This window comes from Myxine glutinosa, chromosome 4 (genome assembly GCF_964187855.1).
Source record: "Myxine glutinosa chromosome 4, kmMyxGlut1.1, whole genome shotgun sequence".
NCBI lineage: Eukaryota > Metazoa > Chordata > Myxini > Myxiniformes > Myxinidae > Myxine > Myxine glutinosa.
In genome coordinates this window covers 203,949,904-203,971,961 of record NC_136264.1, presented here as the reverse complement: position 1 = coordinate 203,971,961, position 22,058 = coordinate 203,949,904, and the positions used below count along the sequence as shown (strand labels likewise).

Sequence of the window (22,058 nt, the reverse complement as noted above, 5' to 3'; positions counted from 1 at the left end):
CTGTCATGTGGCACTGTCTCTACCTGTCATGTGGCACTGTCTCTACCTGTCATGTGGCACTGTCTCTACCTGTCATGTGGCACTGTCTCTACCTGTCATGTGGCACTGTCTCTACCTGTCATGTGGCACTGTCTCTACCTGTCATGTGGCACTGTCTCTACCTGTCATGTGGCACTGTCTCTACCTGTCATGTGGCACTGTCTCTACCAGTACCAGTCATGTGGCACTGTCTCTACCAGTACCAGTCATGTGGCACTGTCTCTACCAGTCATGTGGCACTGTCTACCAGTCATGTGGCACTGTCTCTACCAGTCATGTGGCACTGTCTCTACCAGTCATGTGGCACTGTCTCTACCAGTCATGTGGCACTGTCTCTACCAGTCATGTGGCACTGTCTCTACCAGTCATGTGGCACTGTCTCTACCAGTCATGTGGCACTGTCGCTACCAGTCATGTGGCACTGTCTCTACCAGTCATGTGGCACTGTCTCTACCAGTCATGTGGCACTGTCTATACCAGTCGTGTGGCACTGTGTCTACCCGTCATGTGGCACTATATATTGCACTGTCTCTACCTGTCATGTGGCACTGTCTCTACCTGTCATGTGGCACTGTCTCTACCTGTCATGTGGCACTGTCTCTACCTGTCATGTGGCACTGTCTCTACCTGTCATGTGGCACTGTCTCTACCTGTCATGTGGCACTGTCTCTACCAGTACCAGTCATGTGGGGCTGTCTCTACCAGTCATGTGGCACTGTCTCTACCAGTCATGTGGCACTGTCTCTACCCATCATGTGGCACTGTCTCTACCAGTCATGTGTTACTGTCTCTACCAGTCATATTGCACTGTCTCTATCTGTCATGTGGCACTGTATCTACCAGTCATGTGGCACTGTCTCTACCAGTCATGTGGCACTGTCTCTACCCGTCATGTGGCACTGTCTCTACCAGTCATGTGTTACTGTCTCTACCAGTCATATTGCACTGTCTCTATCTGTCATGTGGCACTGTCTCTACCAGTCATATTGCACTGTCACTACCAGTCATATTGCACTGTCACTACCAGTCATATTGCACTGTCACTACCAGTCATATTGCACTGTCACTACCAGTCATATTGCACTGTCACTACCAGTCATATTGCACTGTCACTACCAGTCATATTGCACTGTCACTACCAGTCATATGGCACTGTATCTACCAGTCATGTGGCACTGTGTCTACCAGTCATGTGGCACTGTCTCTACCAGTCATGTGGCACTGTCTCTACCAGTCATGTGGCACTGTCTCTACCAGTCATGTGGCACTGTCTCTACCAGTCATGTGGCACTGTCTCTACCTGTCATGTGGCACTGTCTCTACCAGTCATGTGTTACTGTCTCTACCAGTCATATTGCACTGTCTCTTACTGTCATGTGGCACTGTCTCTACCCATCATGTGGCACTGTATCTACCAGTCATATTGCACTGTCTCTACCAGTCATGTGGCACTGTCACTATCAGTCATATTGCACTGTCACGACCAGTCATATTGCACTGTCACGACCAGTCATATTGCACTGTCACCACCAGTCATATTGCACTGTCACCACCAGTCATATTGCACTGTCACCACCAGTCATACTGCACTGTCACCACCAGTCATATTGCACTGTCACCACCAGTCATATTGCACTGTCACCACCAGTCATATTGCACTGTCACCACCAGTCATATGGCACTGTCACTACCAGTCATATGGCACTGTCACTACCAGTCATGTGGCACTGTCTCTACCTGTCATGTGGCACTGTCTCTACCAGTACCAGTGGGGCCTGGCACTGTCACTACCAGTCATATGGCACTGTCACTACCAGTCATATGGCACTGTCACTACCAGTCATATGGCACTGTCACTACCAGTCATATTGCACTGTCACTACCAGTCATATTGCACTGTCTCTACCAGTCATGTGGCACTGTCTCTACCAGTCATGTGGCACTGTCTCTACCAGTCATGTGGCACTGTCTCTACCAGTCATGTGGCACTGTCTCTACCAGTCATGTAGCACTGTCTACCAGTCATGTGGCACTGTCTCTACCAGTCATGTGGCACTGTCTCTACCAGTCATGTGGCCCTGTCACTACCAGTCATGTGGCCCTGTCACTACCAGTCATGTGGCACTGTCTCTACCAGTCATGTGGCACTGTCTCTACCAGTCATGTAGCACTGTCGCTACCAGTCATGTGGCACTGTCTCTACCTGTTATTGCACGACCTTTACCCGTCATCCCGCTGTCGCTGCCCGTCATCGCTCTGCCGCTGCCCGCCATCGCGCTGCCGCTGCCCGCCATCGCGCTGCCGCTGCCCGCCATCACGCTGTCGCTGCCCGCCATCGCGCTGTCGCTGCCCGCCATCGCGCTGCCGCTGCCCGCCATCGCGCTGCCGCTGCCCGCCATCGCCCTGTCGTTGCCCGCCATCGCCCTGTCGCTGCCCGCCATCGCCCTGTCGCTGCCCGCCATCGCCCTGTCGCTGCCCGCCATCGCCCTGTCGCTGCCCGCCATCGCCCTGTCGCTGCCCGCCATCGCCCTGTCGCTGCCCGCCATCGCCCTGTCGCTGCCCGCCATCGCCCTGTCGCTGCCCGCCATCGCCCTGTCGCTGCCCGCCATCACACTGACGCTGCCAGTCATTTTAATGTTGTTCGTTGGTGCATGGTTGCTTCCTGTTGGTGCAGGTCATTATAATGTTGGTCATCACATAATGAGTGTTTCTGCATTGAATTGAATAGTCATAAAGTGAAATGTATGTTGCATAATTGAAATTGGATTGTTAAACTGCTTGTAATGTTCATTTGAAGAATAATAAAACGCTGTGTTGCTCATTCTCCTTTAGACCTTGCGGATACCCCATCCACGCCTAGTTCTGGGAACTGGACGGTGTCAGAGTGGGGCCTGACATCAACTCCAACCACGAGTAATGAGCTAGCACATGCTATTACTACACCCATCTCACGTGTCCTCACAGAAGAGAATGAAACTTTCTTCAGTAGTTTTCTTTCTGAAACTGCACAATCACACAATGCTGCTGCTGCTCGTTCTCCACTTCCGACCAATAAAGCAGCACAGAGGGATTCAAGAAGCAGAGCGTGTAGAAAAGATGAAACATCAGCAGAGCAAGGCCCAAGATTCCTTGGGGAGAAAGTTGTTTTGCAAAATGATCAGCAAATGCTCAGAGAAGGATCTAAAACACATAGTGCTCCTGAAAAGGTGATCACGGAACCTCCACTAAAAATTGAGAAACCACAAGATGGTGAAAATGATGATGATCTAGCTGCTGGAAGTGAGGGCACAATTACACAATGTATGGTGCCTGAAGATGCAAGCGGTTCCGTTTCGCAGGAAATGCCTCAATGTTCTCTGACCCCTGACCCAATGAGCGTAACTTGTTCAGGTTTTGAACCCGAAGAGGGCTTGGACACCCCAAAACAAAGTCCTTCTCTGCACTTTGCTCCTCCAGAATGTCTTTTGAAAGTTGTGGATGACAAAAAGGAAGGGCTGCCAGACGGGAAAGCCGAAGACCGCCAGAGTAAAACCCCATCACCCTCGGCTTGTGCACACTCATCAGGGACTTCAAGTACAAGCGACATTGAGGTTCTGGATCATGAGAGTGTTGTGAGCGAAACCTCTGGTGGATCACGTACGGAGCAAAAAAACATGCTGCCACTTGTGCATTCATTTCATTTGGCTGAGCAGTTCTCCAGGGACGGTGAACAAGTCGGTACGCTCGACGACACACGGCTGTATGAGAGTGGCAGCTCGGCGTCGACGGATGGATTTGAGCGCATTGATGCATCAAGTTTGCGCTCCCTTGAGAGTCGGAGTGTGAGCGAGATGAACTCTGATGAAGAAGCTATTCCTGGGGCGCCTGTTAGTGTGCTCGCCTCGACATCGCAATGTGAGGAGCCAAATGGATCTGATCCTTACGTACAGCAAGAAGACAGGGATGCAGTCGAGGACCAAGAGAGAGTAGCAGACTTACTTCGTACAGAGAGTGAAGAGACGTTTGATCGTCCGATCGAGAATGTCCGATGCATTGATGGAGATGGAGATGAGAGCGAACAAGCAGTGACTTCTTTGCAAGGCAGTGATGTTTCCTATGACATGGACCGCAGCACTACACCCATTTATGAAGATTCCCACGGGGGTTGCGTGTTGGATATCGTTGATCATGCAGAGATTGCTAAAGCTTGGACAGGTGTGGAAGTTGATGGTCAACCCGCACTTTTCTCATACACTGAGAAAGAGACGGACGTTGAGCAGCACCATGAAATGTTTCAAAAGGAGGAAGCAGACAAAAGAACTGTGTTGGTAGATCAGCCAGATGGAATTCCTCAAGATAAAACTGAAAACTCTGACAAGAATGAGCTTCACAATGTAAGTTTTGTTTGACTTGAAGATTAATCTATCTGTAGCATGTCCATACTCTATTCATGTTTTTATTTTAATTTTTTTATTTTTTTGTATACAGAATCGAGGCTCGTGTAAGAGCTAACACATTGAACATGAAAACAGGCACAGCCACATACAACACACAATGTAAGGAGCGGGAGACAAGAGGAGGAGAGAGAGAGAAGCACACAAACACAACAACAGTAGAGAACAAGGATGTCGGTAGATCTGTGGAAAGGGGAGGGCTTGGGAGGAGGGAGGGGTACACGTTATAAAGCAAATAAACACTACTAGGAATTTCAGGAAAGAAGTTGGGGATTGAAAGAGGTGGATTTGGGGTGTTTTAACGGGGGTAAAATATAATATTGGTTTCTAGTTGTGCAAGTTCTGAGCCTTTTTTCCATTCCCCGTGGGCAGATTGTTGCAGATCTGACCCAGAGACTGAACACGAGAGAAGATCAGTTGCTGACCGTGAATAGAGAAAAGGCCAGACTGGAAGAAATCCACGACAATCTGCAGGAGTAAGTTTACTCAACTGCCTGCACCTCCTTGAATACTGTTGATCATGCAGATGATCTCACTCTCACTCCGTTGAACCGCCGATAGCTAAAGACCCTGGGAGGAATTTGCTAGTTAAATACTAGAGCGAGGGTCGATGGCGTGCAATCGCAAATCCTCACGCTTCCCACCTAAATCGATGTTGAAAGATGGCAAAAATTTCCGCCAGGAATGACACAATATCAAATTTTGAGAAAATTTTGTTTTTTCCTGTTTTGACCCCTGTGACCCTAAGTCCCCACACTCTGGGGGCATGGACTCAGGGGTCGAATCCAGAAAAGTATTACATATTTCATGCGTCCCCCAATGTTGATTGCACATAGAAAGTTTCATTTGAAAATATTTTAATATGTACCCATAATTGCAATTTTTGGTGTTTGACCTTTTGACCCTGCCGCAGGGGGGCGGGGCCAAATTATACTGCTCTTGCACCTTCGTGCAATGTGGTGATCATAACTACCAAGTTTGGTGAATTTATGCCCAACCGTTTAGCAGGAGATCGTATGACGGACAGATGGAGCCGATTACAATATCCCTCTGTTTTATCTTTCCCACTTTACCGATTTTATACACAACCGAGTTGTCTAACCCGATTGTGCAACGATCTTGAATATGTCTGCTATCTGCGGTTTTCTTTAATATGTTGTATTAAATCTGCGGACCCTTTCATATCTGATTACTAATACTGATTTTGGTGAGTTTTTTTTTTTTTTTTTTTTTTTTTTTGTTGTATACAAGATCGAGGCTCGTGAAAGAGCGAACATTAATCACACAGAAAGACAAACAGACACATAAAACAAATAACATCGGGAGCGGTAGACAAGATGGGGAGAGAGGGGGAAGGACACAAACACAACATTTGAGAGCAGGGACCAAGAGACATGGAGACATCGAGAGATCTGTGGGAGGGAGAGGGCTTTGGGGGGGAGGCATGTGAAGGGGGGGAGGGGGGGGTTGGAAGTGAGATTGTCTAACATTCCTTGCATAGTGTGTACACCTTACTCTTTCAGATTGTGTCATGGATATCCTTGGGGGATACATTCCTGGAAAACGTTGTGAATAGTAAAACTGCAAAAAAGGGAGTTCTGTGCATTGCTCATATAGAAGAATAATCATTACTGAATCTACATATTACATACTGTATTATTAGCTCACCTGGAACGAAGTTCAGGGGAGCTTATGCGATGGCGCGTCGTCCGTCTGTAAACACTTGAAACTTCTTCTCTGAAACCGCTGATGGGATTGCGACCAAATTTTGGCACAAATGATATTGTTGTGTTGTGACTAAAGTTTGTTCACGGCATTAAAAAAAATCGGTGTCTAAGGGGGTCTTTCAGGGGTCAAAGTGGATCCAGGTTTGACCCCCAAAATAGGAATTTGCTTTTTCCTCTGAAACTACACACATGATTCAATGAAACCTGACCACAACCGACACCACCTGTGATGTACCAACGTTTGTTCACGGCACGAAGAAAATCGAAGTCTAAAGGCGTTTACGGGGGGTCAAAGTGGGTCCAGATTTGACCCCCCAAAATAGGTATTTGCTTCCTTCTCTGAAATCTACGTTTTCGATGAAACACACAATTTCGATGAAACTTGACCACAACCTACACCACCCGTGATGTACCAAAGTTTATTCACGGAATTAAAAAAAATTGGGGTCTGCGGTGGTACACGGGGTTGGGGGGAGGGTGGGGAGGGGGGGTTGCTCCCCAAAATAGGTATTTTTTTGTTTGTTTAAAGTCTCATGATTATGTTAGTATGATTCCACATGCTGCCCTGTCTTCGAGCAACCATGGAAATTGGTTAATAATACGTTTAGTCAGTGCAATATACTGTTTATTCTACCAGGTGAGTGCCAGGGTATTGCCCCTATGTTTTATTTTATTTTATTTTTTCAATACAAGATCGAGGCTCGTGTAAGAGGTAACATTAATCACAAAAAAAAAACGGACACATAAAACATATAACAAAAGGGAGCAGGAGACAAGATGGGGAGAGAGAGAGGGAAGCACACAAGTACACCAGCAGAGAACAGGGACATCGGGAGATCTGTGGGAGGGAGAGGGCTTGGGGGGAGGAGGCATGGTAAGGGGGGGGGAGGTGGGAGAGGTTTAAAACACGTGGACACTGCTAGGACTTCCAGGAACGAAGTCAGTATTTTAAAAAAGTGGATATGGGGTGAATTAACTGGGGTAGAAAAGATCAAGGTTTTGGATGGAGGAAGATAATAGATGGTGGTGAACAGCTGTTTTGAAGACTTGGAGGGAGGAGTGGGTTTGAATAGAGTGAGGGAGTTTGTTCCAGAGGCGGGAGAAAAGAGGAATGAAGGAGTGAAGGTGAATAGAGAGTCTTGATTTTGGCAATTTAACCATAAGAGGGTTGCAGGCAGCTCTTGTGCGACCTGTAGGAATATTTGGGGGACAGAGCACAGAGAGAGCTGGGGGGGGGGGGGGCAAGGCCGGAGAGGAGTCGGTAGAAGACAGAAAGACAACCAACCTGCCTGCAGTGAGTGAGTGAACGGTGAACCCCCCTCCCCCCCCCCCTTTGGATCATTTTTCTTCACAGGCAAAAGGGGGAGGGGGCGAGGTAGTATCCTACATCCACTGCCTTGCCCCTCCCCCCCCACCCCCTCCAGTGTCAGGTTGTTAGAATCCCAAGCTGGCTGCATAAAGCAATCAAAAAAGCTATATTAGGTAAGGGCTCTCTCCACGTTTGGAGAAAGCATCAGGATTCCCATGCATGTGCTACTTGTAAAGTCTGTAGCTGTGGAAAAGCCTGGGTAGGGTTTGAAACAGCTAAGCTGCTGAGGGCTTACCTTTCTTTTCTTGGTTGCTTTATGCAGCTTTCTTTGGCTAGAAGGGCAGAAGTGTTATGAAACCAACCACCCACACACATGTACCCCCCAAAAAACACCCACATAACCAACAAACCACCCAACCTTGCAACATACACCACTCAACAGCAAAACGCCTGCAAAAACACACACACGAAAATCACACACAGCCAACCAACTAGCCTCCTAACATACACTGCTCAAAACAACAACCATATACAATATCTCCATTTCTCTTCCACACTCAGTCACAACCAATGTTAGGGCTGAAAGAACCACCACCCAATCAACCTCAAGCTATAGGGGAGGGTGGCGTTAGTTGGAACATTTTTCATGAAAACATCACACGATATGGTTTTGTTTAGAAAAAAAAAATTCCACTGCATATACATGTATATGTGCTACAATTATAACCTATTAGCAAAAGTATCTGGCCTTGCCGGGCAATGCAGAGTTGCTTCGTGATGGGAATATTGAGAGGGGGGAGAGAGGAGGGTGGGAAGGGGCAGAGAGGAGGGTGGGAAGGGGCAGAGAGGAGGGTGGGAAGGGGGAGAGAGAGGAGGGTGGGAAGGGGGAGAGAGGAGGGTGGGAAGGGGGAGAGAGGAGGGTGGGAAGGGGGAGAGAGGAGGGTGGGAAGGGGCAGAGAGGAGGGTGGGAAGGGGGAGAGAGGAGAGTGGGAAGGGGGAGAGAGAGGAGGGTGGGAAGGGGGAGAGAGGAGGGTGGGAAGGGGGAGAGAGGAGAGAGGAGGGTGGGAAGGGGGAGAGAGGAGGGTGGGAAGGGGGAGAGAGGAGGGTGGGAAGGGAGAGAGAGGAGGGTGGGAAGGGGGAGAGAGGAGGGTGGGAAGGGGGAGAGAGGAGGGTGGGAAGGGAGAGAGAGGAGGTGGGAGGATGGGGGGGAGAGAGGAGGGTGGGAAGGGGGAGAGAGGAGGGTGGGAAGGGGGAGAGAGGAGGGTGGGAAGGGAGAGAGAGGAGGTGGGAGGATGGGGGAAGGGTAAGGTGGTAGGGGGTAATGGGGAAGGGAGGAGGTGTATGAAGGAGCGTGGATGCCTGAAAGGGGGTGCTGGGGTGAGATGGAGAAGGAGGTAATAGCCTACAGGGGGGAGATATGGAGGGAAGAGTACAAGCAGAACGGAGGGTGAAATGTATGCATTTAGTGTGAGTATGCCACAAAACCAATGGATACACAGTACGGAAGGATCACACTTGCTAATATTGCACACCTGGGATTATACATAGGCGTAGTTTGACTTCTCTATTGGGGGGGGGGGGGGGGGGCAAGGGCTTAATATTAATAATGGGTAGGTTGGTCTGACTTCCAAAATTACCGTATGTTCGTGTAGTTGGTGTCCGTGAAATCACAAGTACAGTTTACGTTCATTATTGTTACTCACGTTTAAATACGGGATGTTTTTATCTTAATTAGAAACTACTGAAAAAAATTAAGGTGGGGGAATTGCCCCCCCCCCCCCCCCCTGACCCCGCCAAAACTCCGCCGGTGCCTGGGAATGGAAATAAGAGGATGAATCATCACACGGCCAAATGCATTTTAGGACTTCTTGAATCTTAAATCCTTCAGTAACTCCTGCCTACTTCCCCCCCCTCCCCCCCCCCCCCCCCCCCCATCAACTATGCCTCAGGTCTGTTGCTCAGTTTTAAATACCACCTCTGTGCTCCCAATTACCTTAACAGTATGAATGAATGGTGCGATGAGAAGCAAAACATGAGCCCAGTTAAATTTCCCTCTGGACATCTCTGATTGGACCTTCAGGGCAGATCCCGCATCCACTATTACCCAATGAGATGATGCCACACTGGTGGCTTATTGGGTGGCACGAAGTCGCATGTGAAGCCAGAAACACCCTTATTTGACCGAACATAATGGCGCATGACCACTTGAAATACAACTTCTGTGAATTGAAAAATACAAAGCTTCATTTTAGATAAACTCATTAGGTGAAGCTCAGGAACGATGTAGATGTAGATGTAGCCCAAGTATAAACACAAAGTCGACTTCAATGTTTGGACGAGAGAATGCGGGTGATTATGTTGGTACTGGCGAGTAATATTCATGTCCCATGATGCATTGCTGTGCCTCGGTTTATCTATGCAAATCCTTCCGTATAATGCTGAGTGACTCGATCCTTTATTCATACCTTGCTTTTTCAGTGAGCTGAATCGTCTGCAGCAGGAGAGTAAAAACGTCGTCTCTTTGAAAGCCGAGTTCATGCATCGCATCGGCGATGCCGAGCGCAAGGCCCAGGCTGCATGCAGGGAGAGGGACGCCATCAAGAAGGTGGGCAGAGTGTATGCTTTGATTGGATGCTTGCATTTAAACCTTGCACTACTTACGAAAGGGCTTCTTCTTTCACAGGTCAAGTGGGATATTTAACCTCAATTAGTAGCAAACGCAGGCAGATGGCGTCCCGGCCGAACATGCTATCCGACATAGAAAGGTGAAGCAATTTTCAGCGGACTCAAAAAAACTCCCGGCCTTGGCCTGGTATTGGAGGATGTGGACGGAACAATACTTGCTCTCGTGTCGGTTTCAACTTATTTTGACACAAATCAGAATTTTTTTGTTTTTTTTTTGTATACAAGATCGAGGCTCGTGAAAGAGCTAACATTAATCACACAGAAAGACAAGCCGACACATAAAACATATAACATGGGGAGCGGTAGACAAGATGGTGAGAGACGGTGAAGGACACAAACACAACATTTGAGAGCAGGGACCGAGAGACATAGAGACATAGAGACATCGAGAGATCTGTGGGAGGGAGAGGGCTTTGGGGGGGGGGGGGGAGGCATGGGAAAGGGGGGTGGGAGAGGTATAAAACGTATGGACACTGCCGGGACTTCCAGGAAAGAAGTTGGAATTTCAAACAAGGTGGATCTGGGGTGAATTAGTGGGGGTAGAAAAGATCATGGTTTTGGATGGGGGAAGATAAGAGATGGTGGTGAACAGCTGTTTTAAAGACCTGAAGGGAGGAGTGGGTTTGAAGGGAGTGGGGCAGTTTGTTCCAGAGGCGGGAGAAAAGAGTAATGAAAGAGTGAAGGTGAGCAGAGAGCCGAGATTTCGGCAGTTTAACCATCAAAGGGTTGCTGGCAGATCTTGTGCGACCTGTAGGAATATTTGGGGGACAGAGCACAGAGAGAGCTGGGGGAGCAAGGCCGGAGAGGAGTCGGTAGAAGACAGAAAGACCACCTACCTGTCTGCGGTGAGTGAGTGAAAGGCCCTCGGAGATAGCTTCATCACGGGAGATTCCAATGATTCTGAAAGCTTTGGTTTCAACAGCGTGAAGCCGAGCTAGGTGTGAGGCAGGAGCACCGGCCCATAGGGGAGAACAGTATTCCATTGAGCTGCGGATGAAAGCCTTGTATGTGGTGAGGAGCTCAGGTGTGCCGAGGAAGGACTTCGCACGACGGAGGATGCCCAGTCGGCGACTGGCTTTGGAGGCCAGCTTGGAAATGTGGTTTTCCCAAGAAAGATCATGGCAGATAGTGAGACCCAAAAGCTTGAGCGACAGAACTTCTTGGAGAGGATTGTTGAGAAAGTAGATGGGAGATTGGGAGGGTTGTCCAGGCGATCTTTTCGGAGAGACATAATAAGAGTGTGAGATTTGTCAGGATTGAAAGACATGTTCCACTTGTTTGACCAGTCTGTGATTTTGTCCAGGTCTTCAGAGAGTGAGGAGGCTGCAGACTGCCGATCTGAAGGAAGAGGAATGGTGCGGCAGGGAGTGGAGTCATCAGCAAAGAGATAGAGAGGATTTTCCAGAGAGTCGGAGAGATCATTGATAAAGACCAGAAAAAGCACAGGGCCCAGAACACTGCCTTGGGGAACTCCAGCCTGAACAGGAAGGGGGGATGAGAGAAATCCATTCAGAGCCACACGTTGTCTACGACCAGAGAGGAAGTCCGCAAGCCATGCATGGAGATTTGCATGGATACCATAGGAGGAGAGTTTGGTGAGTAGAGCTGGGTGCCAGACCGTATCGAAGGCACGTGATATGTCAAGGGAGACGGCTCTGATTTCCTGTTTGGCATTGAGGACCTCCATCCATTGTTGAGACAGCAGAAGCAGCATGTCCAGAGTAGAATGACCTGGTCTGAATCCAAATTGATGATCGGAGATCAAGCCATTGGAGAAGAGGAACGATTTGATATCCGAAGCAATGATGGATTCCATGACTTTGCTGATAATTGGGAGCAGGCTGATTGGTCTGTAGTTGCAAGGATCTGTTTTTGCACCTTTTTGTGTAAAGCGGTAATGTTTGCTGATTTCCAGGATCCTGGCAGATGACCTTGAGCAAAAGGGAGGGTGAAAAGAACAGAGAGAGGGTGAGATAGAGCGGAAGAGCCGGATTTTAGGACCCGTGGGCTGATGCCGTTCAAACTTTTAGCACATTTTTTAACACAAAAACACAAAAAGGGCCTTTCACTCACTCACCGCAGGCAGGTTGGTGGTCTTTCTGTCTTCTACCGACTCCTCTCCGGCCTTGCTCCCCCCAGCTCTCTCTGTGCTCTGTCCCCCAAATATTCTTACAGGTCGCACAAGATCTGCCAGCAAACCTCTTATGGTTAAACTGCCAAAATCGAGACTCTCTGCTCACCTTCACTCCTTCATTCCCCTTTTCTCCCACCTCTGGAACAAACTCCCTCACTCTCTTCAATCCCACTCCTCCCTCCAGGTCTTTAAAACCACTGTTCACCACCATCTCTTATCTTCCCCCATCCAAAACCTTGATCTTTTCTACCCCCGTTAATTCACCCAAGATCTACTTTTCTGAAATACCGACTTCTTTCCGGGAAGTCCTTGTAGTATCCTTGTGGTTTTTACCTCTCTCACCCCCCCCCCCCCACCCCCCTTCCCTGAAGCCCTCACCCTCCCACAGATCTCCCGATGTCCCTGCTCTCAGGTGTTGTAGTTGTGTGCTTCCCCCTCTCTCCCCATCTTGTCTCCCGCTCCATTTGTTATGTCTTATGTGTCCGTTTGTGTTTTTTTTGTCATTAATGTTAGCTCTTACACAAGCCTCGATGTTGTACACAAAAAAAAAAAAAAATCTGCTAAATGGAAAACGTTTGACTGGTATGATGTACTACAATAAGATGGCTGGACACTGAGAATAAAAGCATTGAATAGGCTGATTGAGATGAGAATATAGAATACAAAATGAGATTAAAGGCCGATTGCAAGATTTGAGCACACCATCAAATGGCATTGCATTTCAAAAATGACTTTTTGGAAATAAAAATTGGCCTGCTAATTGTCTAAAGAAGATGGGGGAAAAATAAAGGAATAATGGCAACATTCCAGGGAAGAAAAATGTGAAGGAGAAAGGAAACCTGCAGTTTGTATGGAGGAAGAGGATAAGACAATGGAAAGAATGCAAAATTTGGCTCAATCAAATTGATCGGATATGGTAATTCCAGACTTGCTGGTTACTCTGCAGGAGTCTTTATTTAGTTTTGCATTTATCAAAAGATCATGAGGACTTGCAGGATATTGTTACGTCTGTGGGGGGAGGGGGGGTAGGCAATGGAATACCTTAGGCCAGGTAGGATTGTATCGGGTCGTGTGCTCTGTATGCCGTGTAGATACCTTGATGTAACTAAGTCAGCCCGCATGTCCGATAAGATCGTATATTTGTCTCCGTGCGAGGAGTGGAGCTATGCTAATTAGTTAGGGTTAAGGGTAAATTCCCTGTGTGTAAATTGCCTCTGTGGTTTTTCCTTATGACACTTACAACACCAGCCATGCGATAAGCACCTAAAATTAAATAAAGCGACCACCGACCGGATCCGGACATTCGAACACTACCACTGACACCATCAGCCGAATCATCGCAAGGGACAGCAAGAAGGGCTGTGAAGCCCCGCCCCGAAAAATGATGATTGGTCGTGGGCGTGGAGCGATGCGATGGCGCTCGTTGATTGGCTCGCGCATGACGTCGTCATCACAGAACGTTCCAGCACGAAGGACAAAAAGGCAGAGCACCGCCATTTTCCCTCTCTTGCGCTGGGTTTTCATTACAGACTGGATACATTACTCTCTCTCTTGTGCTAGGCTTGGCCGTAGGCGGTTGCATTCATGCGCTCTCTCTGTTCCTGGCTGCGGGGAAAGGCGGATGCATCCTTTTCTCTGATCCCGGTGGTGCTGGCTTTGTGACAGCTGTGTTCCGTGGCATGTATGCCTGGGAGACCTCGGCGTTTTGTGGAGCGTGAGCCGGCGGAGGAGAGAGCTTTGGCTGCCTCATGCGGGCAGCTGGCGGCGGCGCAGCTCTCGCCATTGGGCGTTTCCCGCTCAAGGACTCGGGGACCCGTTCGGCGGCCGGCGGGGTTCGGGGACTGCTTGAGGAGACCACGGAGTAGCAGGCAAACGCAGCACACACATTTTTACTTTCTCGTTTATTTCTCCCTGCGTCTGTTTCATGAGTCCATGTGGAGACGTCTCAATTTAGGAATTTTAGTTTATTGTACAGTTCTGTTATTCTGGCATTTATTTTTATTAAACGCATTATTTGTTGCATTTTCAATCCCTTGTGGTCTGTCCTGTTTATTAGCGCTGAGGAAGCGCCTCTAGCGAATGACTTCCAGCCAGTGTAACGTGAATTCCTGTCACAGGAATTCTGAGATCATATAAGTGTGACGTGGCAGTTCCTGATTGGTTCGTGTTGGGGAACCCCTTCTCGCTGCCGACGTGACGTAAATTCGCGCACGCGCACTGGTGAAGCGCGAGATTCGGCCCAAGGTTCTTATTATTATTATTTTTGTATACAAGATCGAGGCTCGAACCATGATCGAGGCTCGAAATTCCATGCCCGAACCTCAGCGCAATCCAAGAGGATTCACTTGTTTGTTGGTGGTTCGGAAAACCCGCTTCGCATCCGGCCGACCAGGTAAGCTCTCGCTGCCCTCCACTACCCCCCGCACGTGCTGAAGAGATAACATCACCATCATTTGAGTATAAGCCCCGGAGTTAAAGCTCGGTTAGCCATCCGTCACCCAGGGGTGTTAATCCCAGCGACGCGACAATATCTTCGAGCTTTGAGCTGTGTCGCCTGGGTTTGAATTCCAATGCAGCTATAAACTGCCATCTTGGTGTTTGGCATGCAGGGGAATACATCAATGCATGTGCTGTGCCTTGAATGGATGTGAAGCTGGGTATCCCACCTGCTAGCATTAGCTGATGTACACTAAAGATCCCACTGTATCTTTAATGAAGAGTGAGCGATCTATCACCGGCACCTGGAACAAACTACAAATTCCTGCCGGGACTATGGCTGTGAAGGCAACCCAAACCACCCAGCATACCACTCGCCAAAAGACTGCTTCAGCAGCACTGACGGTTTGTTAGCAGAGCATGGTATACGGAAGAGCTGGTACACAGATCATGTGTAGGACAGATGTTGGAGCATTGTGACCGATGGTCTAACATCCAAGCCATCCATGGATCGCCCTGAACTGATGAGTAGGCCCTTTGCCGTCAGTCCGTATTGCAAAAGAAATGATGTTGGGTTGGAAAACCACAGCGAAGGCCTTCTCCCATCTCCTGGTACACTTCCATTATTCTCCCAAAACTTCAACAAAAGTAAAGTGTAAACTATCAACGTACTGGGAGCATCAATTGCTTTTTTATTGATTCCGAGCAAATGAAAAACCTTTTGCGGACGTGCACAGCATTACGTGTCCGGTGGATTCTCAGTCGCGTACGAAGAGAGGGCTGGCGGGATATATATCTACTGGCCTGAGCTTTTGACTTCCTTACCAAGGTTCGAATCCCATGTCCTTTGTTCAATCAGTTAATTGTTTCATGATCTTTGGATCTGGCTTTGGTAAGGCTTTGGTTCTAAAACTTCTCGAAGCTCAATGGAAAAAGACTTTCCATTTTGACCAAATGGATGGATCATCCATTGTGTTATGAAGAGCTGCAGAGCCCTACCTCATGCAAAGGTCATACCATGGGGCAATTATCACCTAAAGATTGTTTTACCACCTCATGTCCCTGTCCCCAAGGCCAGGAGGAAGCACATCTGATTTAACGCAACCCATGGAATACGCTCCGCCAGAGTCCTTGGTGATAGCCTGACAATAAGATGGTAAAATCTGGGAACGAGGACATGCACAATGCACATCCTTGACGCCAAGCTGGATCCTGGATCATCTGGCGCAAGAAAAGTTAACTCGAGAGGAGCGGTTCTGCTGTCAAAGACCATGTGGCAACTGGGAGAGAAGAGAGCAGAGGAACAGTGTGGTCGAGAAACGAGATTCCGAGAATGGCCCGAGTGGAGAAGACTCTCTGCAGCCTGGAAATGTACTGAGGAATTGAGGATGGCCTTTTTGCCAGGAACCTGTGGCACGTGTGGATGTTTACAGCACCGAGTAGTCTGTTACATCACGCTCGCATAAAACCGTGAGCAAAACTACGGCCAATGTGTCTGCATTCCGTCCGCTGTGTCTTCATGCCCCAGCATTCGGTCCATTTCTGCAACCTGTTCATAATACCCAAGAGCTAGGAAAGAGATTGAAACTTCAAAATCCCATTTCATTTTAGTGTTTTCCACATGTTGTTTTTGTTGGTTCTGTGTTTGCAAATGTCTGTGCAGAGATTTCCCTGAGACTTGGGATATCATGCATGGGAAGGTCATAATATGAGTACGTGCAGTGCCGGTGATCACAAACTATCAATGTGATCAATAACTGGCATTTCTTTAACTAGTGGTTTGGGTACCATTCTAAAAAAAAAAAAAAAAAAAAAAAATGAGTACCATTGATTTGGGTACCATTGATGGAAGTAATTAATCTATATGTACATTAACCTTAATAATCGGTATTTGATTAATTAGTGGTCTGGGTAGCATTTATTACTGGGATTGTAGCATATGCATGGTTTAATAACATATCATTTATTCCTTTTTAACTGAACTCCCCCTTCCTTTGTTTTGTATCGTCCGGGATACAAGGCTGACAATAATTCCAAGTAAATTTAGCGATTGCGATTGGATGGTGGAATCAGGTCGGCCATTCTTGTGAATGGACTGCAGGGTGTGGGTCATATGGACTTTGCCCTCCCCACCTCAACCCCATCCCCTTCCCATCCTCAACCCCACCCCATCCCCTTCCCATCCTCACCCCCACCCCATCCCCTTCCCCATCCTCACCCAATCCTCAACCCCACCCCACTCCCTTCACCTCCTCACCCCCACCCCACTCCCTTCCCCTCCTCACCCCCACCCCACCCCCTTCCCCTCCTCACCCCCCTGCATCCCCTCCTCAACCCAACCCCACCCCCTTCCCCTCCTCACCTCCACCTCATCCCCTTCCCATCCTCACCCCCACCTCATCCCCTTCCCCTCCTCAACCCCACCCAACCCCTTCCCATCCTCAACCCTAACCCCATCCCCTTCCCATCCTCAACCCCACCCCATCCCCTTCCCATCCTCACCCCCACCCCATCCTCAACCCCACCCCATCCCCTTCCCATCCTCACCCCCACCCCATCCCCTTCCCCAACCTCACCCCCACCCCACCCCATCCTCAAGCACACCCCACCCCCTTCCCCTCCTCACCCCCACCCCACCCCCTTCCCCTCCTCACCCCCACTCCACTCCCTTCACCTCCTCACCCCCACCCCATTCCCTTCCCCTCCTCACCCCCACCCCCTTCCCCTCCTCACCCCCACCCAATCCACTTCCCCTCCTCACCCCCACCCAATCCACTTCCCCTCCTCATCCCCACCCCACCCCGTTCTTCTCCTCACCCCGCCACTTCCCTTCCTCAACCCCACCCATTCCTTTCCCCTCCTCACCCCCATCCCCTTCTCCTCCTCACCCCCACCCACTCCCTTCACCTCCTCACCCCCATCCCCTTCCCCTCCTCACCCCCACCCACTCCCTTCACCTCCTCACCCCCATCCCATCCCCAGTCATAACAGGGATAGTGAAACATTACAACAGATAGTTCAGCTTGTCATCTTGTTCATGTTACAAGAATCTGTATTAACCTCCCCTCCCACCACCTAAGCAGGACATTAAGGTCGGTTGTCTATCGTGGACCCTTGCACTCTATCTCTAGGAAAAGTCCTAAATTAGCCACAGGAAACCACCAGGCCATGCATATTTCAGCTCCGCTCTATGTTTGCTTTTTGCAGAGTGAGCTTTCTAACCGTACTGTGAGCAAAATCAAACATGGCTTTCATTACATCAGATAATGGATTACATTTATGTCGACACTAAAATTGAACCTTTACTGAAAAAAATATCTGCCGTGAAGGGGGACACGTGGAACCGTATCAATTATTATGAGGAGATTTCAATTGTTAGGCAAATTAGGCAACATCTTGTGCATTTCTGTTCACAAGGAATGTGAAGGTGGTGGTTGTGTGATTCAGAGACTGTACAATACCTTCCGAAAGTATTCACACCCCTTGCCTTTTTTCACATTTTGTTGTGTTACAGCCTGAATTTAAAATGGGTTTAATGTAAAGCTTTTGTTAATGATCTACACATAATACCCCATAATGTCAGTGGAATTTTTTTTTATAGTTTAAAAAAATATATATTTCACTGTCATACTGAACTGCACATATTAACAACAGTTCATTATGTCATGACCTTCACCTGCATAAAAGAGAGTTACGTTTAAAGTCACATTGTTTGCCAACAACGTGCATTTTTGGTCAGGTTCTTGGATCTGGATGCAATATTTTTTTAAAGTTATTCTTCACCATTGAGAGATGGGGCCAAAACCGATATATAGCATGATATCTCAAAAAGTTGTGGATGGATTCGGACAAAAATTGGTGGATGACTTGGATAGGTGACAAGAACAAGCCGATTCGATTTTGGTACAGGTCTAAATCCAGATCCGACCTATCAGTGGGATACAAAACGTAAACTGTTCAGCCAGGCATAGGTATGCAGTCCACCAGTGCCGTTCTAGTTCGTTCTGTTTCGCCAAGTGTCGTTCTATGAGTGCTTTCTCGTTTGTTACTTGCAAAATCGAAGATTTGTCGAGTATATTGGTCGGTTGCGTTTGTTATTCTGTCTGTCTGTCACTCGCCTACAGGTCACAATTCTAAACCGATCATCATAAAACTTCATCAAGTTGTAGAGGTCGTCGCAATTGAGAAGCTTATTGATTTTGAGGTCAAAGGTCATCTGGAGGTCAAATTTCTAAAATCACCATTTTTCATCCAATTGACTTGAAAATTTAACAGCATTTGCATATCGAGTCAATAAATAGCGAAACCAACTATTTTGAGGTCAAAAGGTCAAATGTCAACTTAAGATCAAATTTCCAAAATCATCAATTTTCATCCCATTGACTAAAATTTTACAGCAATTACATAGTGCATCACTGAATTGGGAAACCAACTATTTTTGAGGTCAAAAGTTCAAAGGTCAACTCTAGGTCAAAGTTCTAAAATAATCAATTTTCATCTGAAAAATCACCACTTTTCATGATCTATCCTATTGATTCAAGCTTTGATGAAGATCGTCAATTTTAATCTTGATGAAGTGGACAATTTTATGAATCAATGGCAACCTTTTTTGGTGGGTGGGTGGGTGGATTTTGCACATATCGTGCTCTGCATGACGTCTTATTGGTTGTTTGTTTGTTGCTTGTGAAATTGAAGATTCACAACTACATTCATTGCCCGAGTATTTTTGTTTGTCTATCAGTCTCCGATAGGTGGTGACTCTAAACCGATCTTCACAAAACTTAACCAACTGATAGAACTAGTCAAAAGCTGGAAACCTGTTTGAGGTCAAAGGTCAAGGTCACAAATCATCCCTTTTCATACGATTACCTTGAAATCTACGTACTGAATGTAAAACCAAAAAACATGGGTGGACGGTGAACCCTCGTTGAGGTGAAATGTCGTTTGACTCATGTGAGTATGTCTATTAATTATATACTGTTTGAACCGAGATGGACCATGAACACGTATATTAATTACTTATTATTGGAACTGGGCTACATCTATTATTTACGTACTTTTGGAATGTCCCTTTCAGCCATTTAGACCCATTTATACCTTTTATACCCTGAAGTCATTTTAGACCTTCTAAGGCCCATTTAGACCCTTTAGACCCCTTAAGACCCTCTAGACCTATTTAGACACTTTAGACCCTTTTAGACCCATTTGACTCCTTAAGACCTTTACACCCTTTAAACCACTTGATCCCCTTGATCATTAGACCGTGTAGACATTTAGACCCATTCTACCCTCTTGAGACCCTTTTAATCTCATTACACCCGAAAGACCCCAAATACTGTTTAGACCCCTTCCTACAATTGGAACATACCCTTCAGATCCCTTACACCTTTTTGACCCACTGGACACTTCAGACACTTTAAACCCCTTAGACATCTTTAGTCCCTAACTACTAACTACTATTCAAAAATACCCTTTAGACCTCTTAAGATAATTTAAACCACTTAGACCCTTTACACCCCTTAGACCCTTTACACCCCTTAGACCTGCCGATCAATATGACCCCTTTAGACGCACACCACACATACATTTATAGTCTTCTTGCAATATACATACTATACTTTTTTCAGCACGGAATGTGTAATCGGCTCCAGCCACCCAGAGGGTGGGTATTCTGCGTGGTTGAACTGAAATTGCATATTGGGTCAATGAATTGGTTCACCAAACCGAGAATATTGTTTTTGAGGTCAAAAGCTCAAAGGATCATAGGTCAAGGTCGCATAAAATCATCCATTTTCATTCTATCAACTTGAAGTTTGAACAGGATTTGCATAAAATGGGTCACAAAATAGTTTCACCAATAACCAGAAAAATTGATTTAGCCATTTTGACATGTCAACGGTTTTCATGACAACAGTTTTGCCCCATTATATTCAAATGGGAATTTTTGTGAATTTCTTATTACACAGCTCAATAATTTTTCGAAATGTCAAATTTTGAAACTAACACAGCTTATTTGTACGTATGTGTGGTATATGTAAGTAAAGCTTGGTCGGGATTAGGAAAAGGTTGACAATGCCATCTGAAACATGTAGGACACCCATTCGGCCATAATTTAAAAAATGTATCAAACAAACTTGTTATGCATAACAATCATCGTGTAAAACACTCCATCGGTCAAATTTTACAAAATTCCAAAATTGTCGTTTCCATGGAAACTTGCTTATTTGTTTTTCACAAGTATTGTATTACGCACGACATGTTTCTTGTTTGTTTATTTAGCATCAAAACAGAGTTATTTATATATACATTATATAGATATAACTTCCCACTTAAAGGTTGATTGGAGTGTACAAATAAGGATTTGATTTGGAAAGGTAACTTTTGAAATTGCACTTGCGCACAATGGCCATGAAAATTGATTAATGTTGACATAAGCAATTTTTCAATTGCAGGGAGAGCGAAATTTTTGGAATGGCATGTTTCACGTTCTTAAAGAGATATAAACACTGAACTTGGTTTTCTTTGGCCTACCAGTCGGGCCTGCTAGTTTGTCCTGTGCTCACAGAAAAGTCAAGGCCCAGGAAAAGTCCAGTGGATTGGGAACTGAGTACTCTCGTCCCTCTATACAAGGGGAGAGGTGGCCCTCTAGAGTGTGGCTCGTGCCGAGCGATGGAGTTATTGGAGCGTGGAATGGGGGTATTGGAAAGGTTTTTGGAGAGGACGGTAGGGAAGAAAGTGAAGATCAACGAAATGCAGTTTGGATTTATGCCGGGGAGAAGAACGACAGATGCGCTTTTTATTGTGGGGCGGTTGCGGGAGGGGTGCATGGAGGGGAGGAAGAAGTTGTTTCTTGGGTTTGTTGATCTGGAGAAAGCATTCGATAGGGTTCCACGCAAAGTATTGACATGGGCATTGAGGAGGGTGGGAGTGGAGGAGTGGTTGATCGGAGTGGTGATGGCGGTGTACAGGGGAGCGCGCACAGCTGTGGGGACGAAGGACGGGAACAGTGGTGGGTTTGGGGTGGGGGTGGGAGTGCATCGGGGGTCGGTGCTGAGTCCACTACTGTTTGTGGCTGTGATGGAGGTGCTGGCTCAGAACGTGGGGAGGGTTTCCCGTGGGAGTTGTTGTATGCAGATGATCTGGTGTTGATTGCGGAAAGTATGGATGGACTGAAGGAAAAGATGAACAAGTGGAAGGAATGTATGGAGACAAAAGGTCTGAAGGTGAACATCGGAGGGACGAAGGTGATGGCGGGTGGTGGGGCATGTGGTGAGGTGGAGAGAGCTGGGGGGTGG

At 47.3% G+C, this 22,058-nt stretch overlaps 1 protein-coding gene across 1 annotated transcript in view; it reads left to right on the top strand.

Moving 5' to 3' along the window:
- The window catches only part of TMF1 (TATA element modulatory factor 1), a 103,530-nt gene that overhangs the window by 755 nt on the left and 80,717 nt on the right, over nucleotides 1–22,058 (top strand). The window contains exons 2-4 of the mRNA XM_078776932.1: nucleotides 2,872–4,412; nucleotides 4,845–4,948; nucleotides 9,987–10,113. Coding sequence (XP_078633058.1) covers nucleotides 2,872–4,412; nucleotides 4,845–4,948; nucleotides 9,987–10,113 — 1,772 coding nt within the window. The remainder of the gene's footprint in view (nucleotides 1–2,871; nucleotides 4,413–4,844; nucleotides 4,949–9,986; nucleotides 10,114–22,058) is intronic.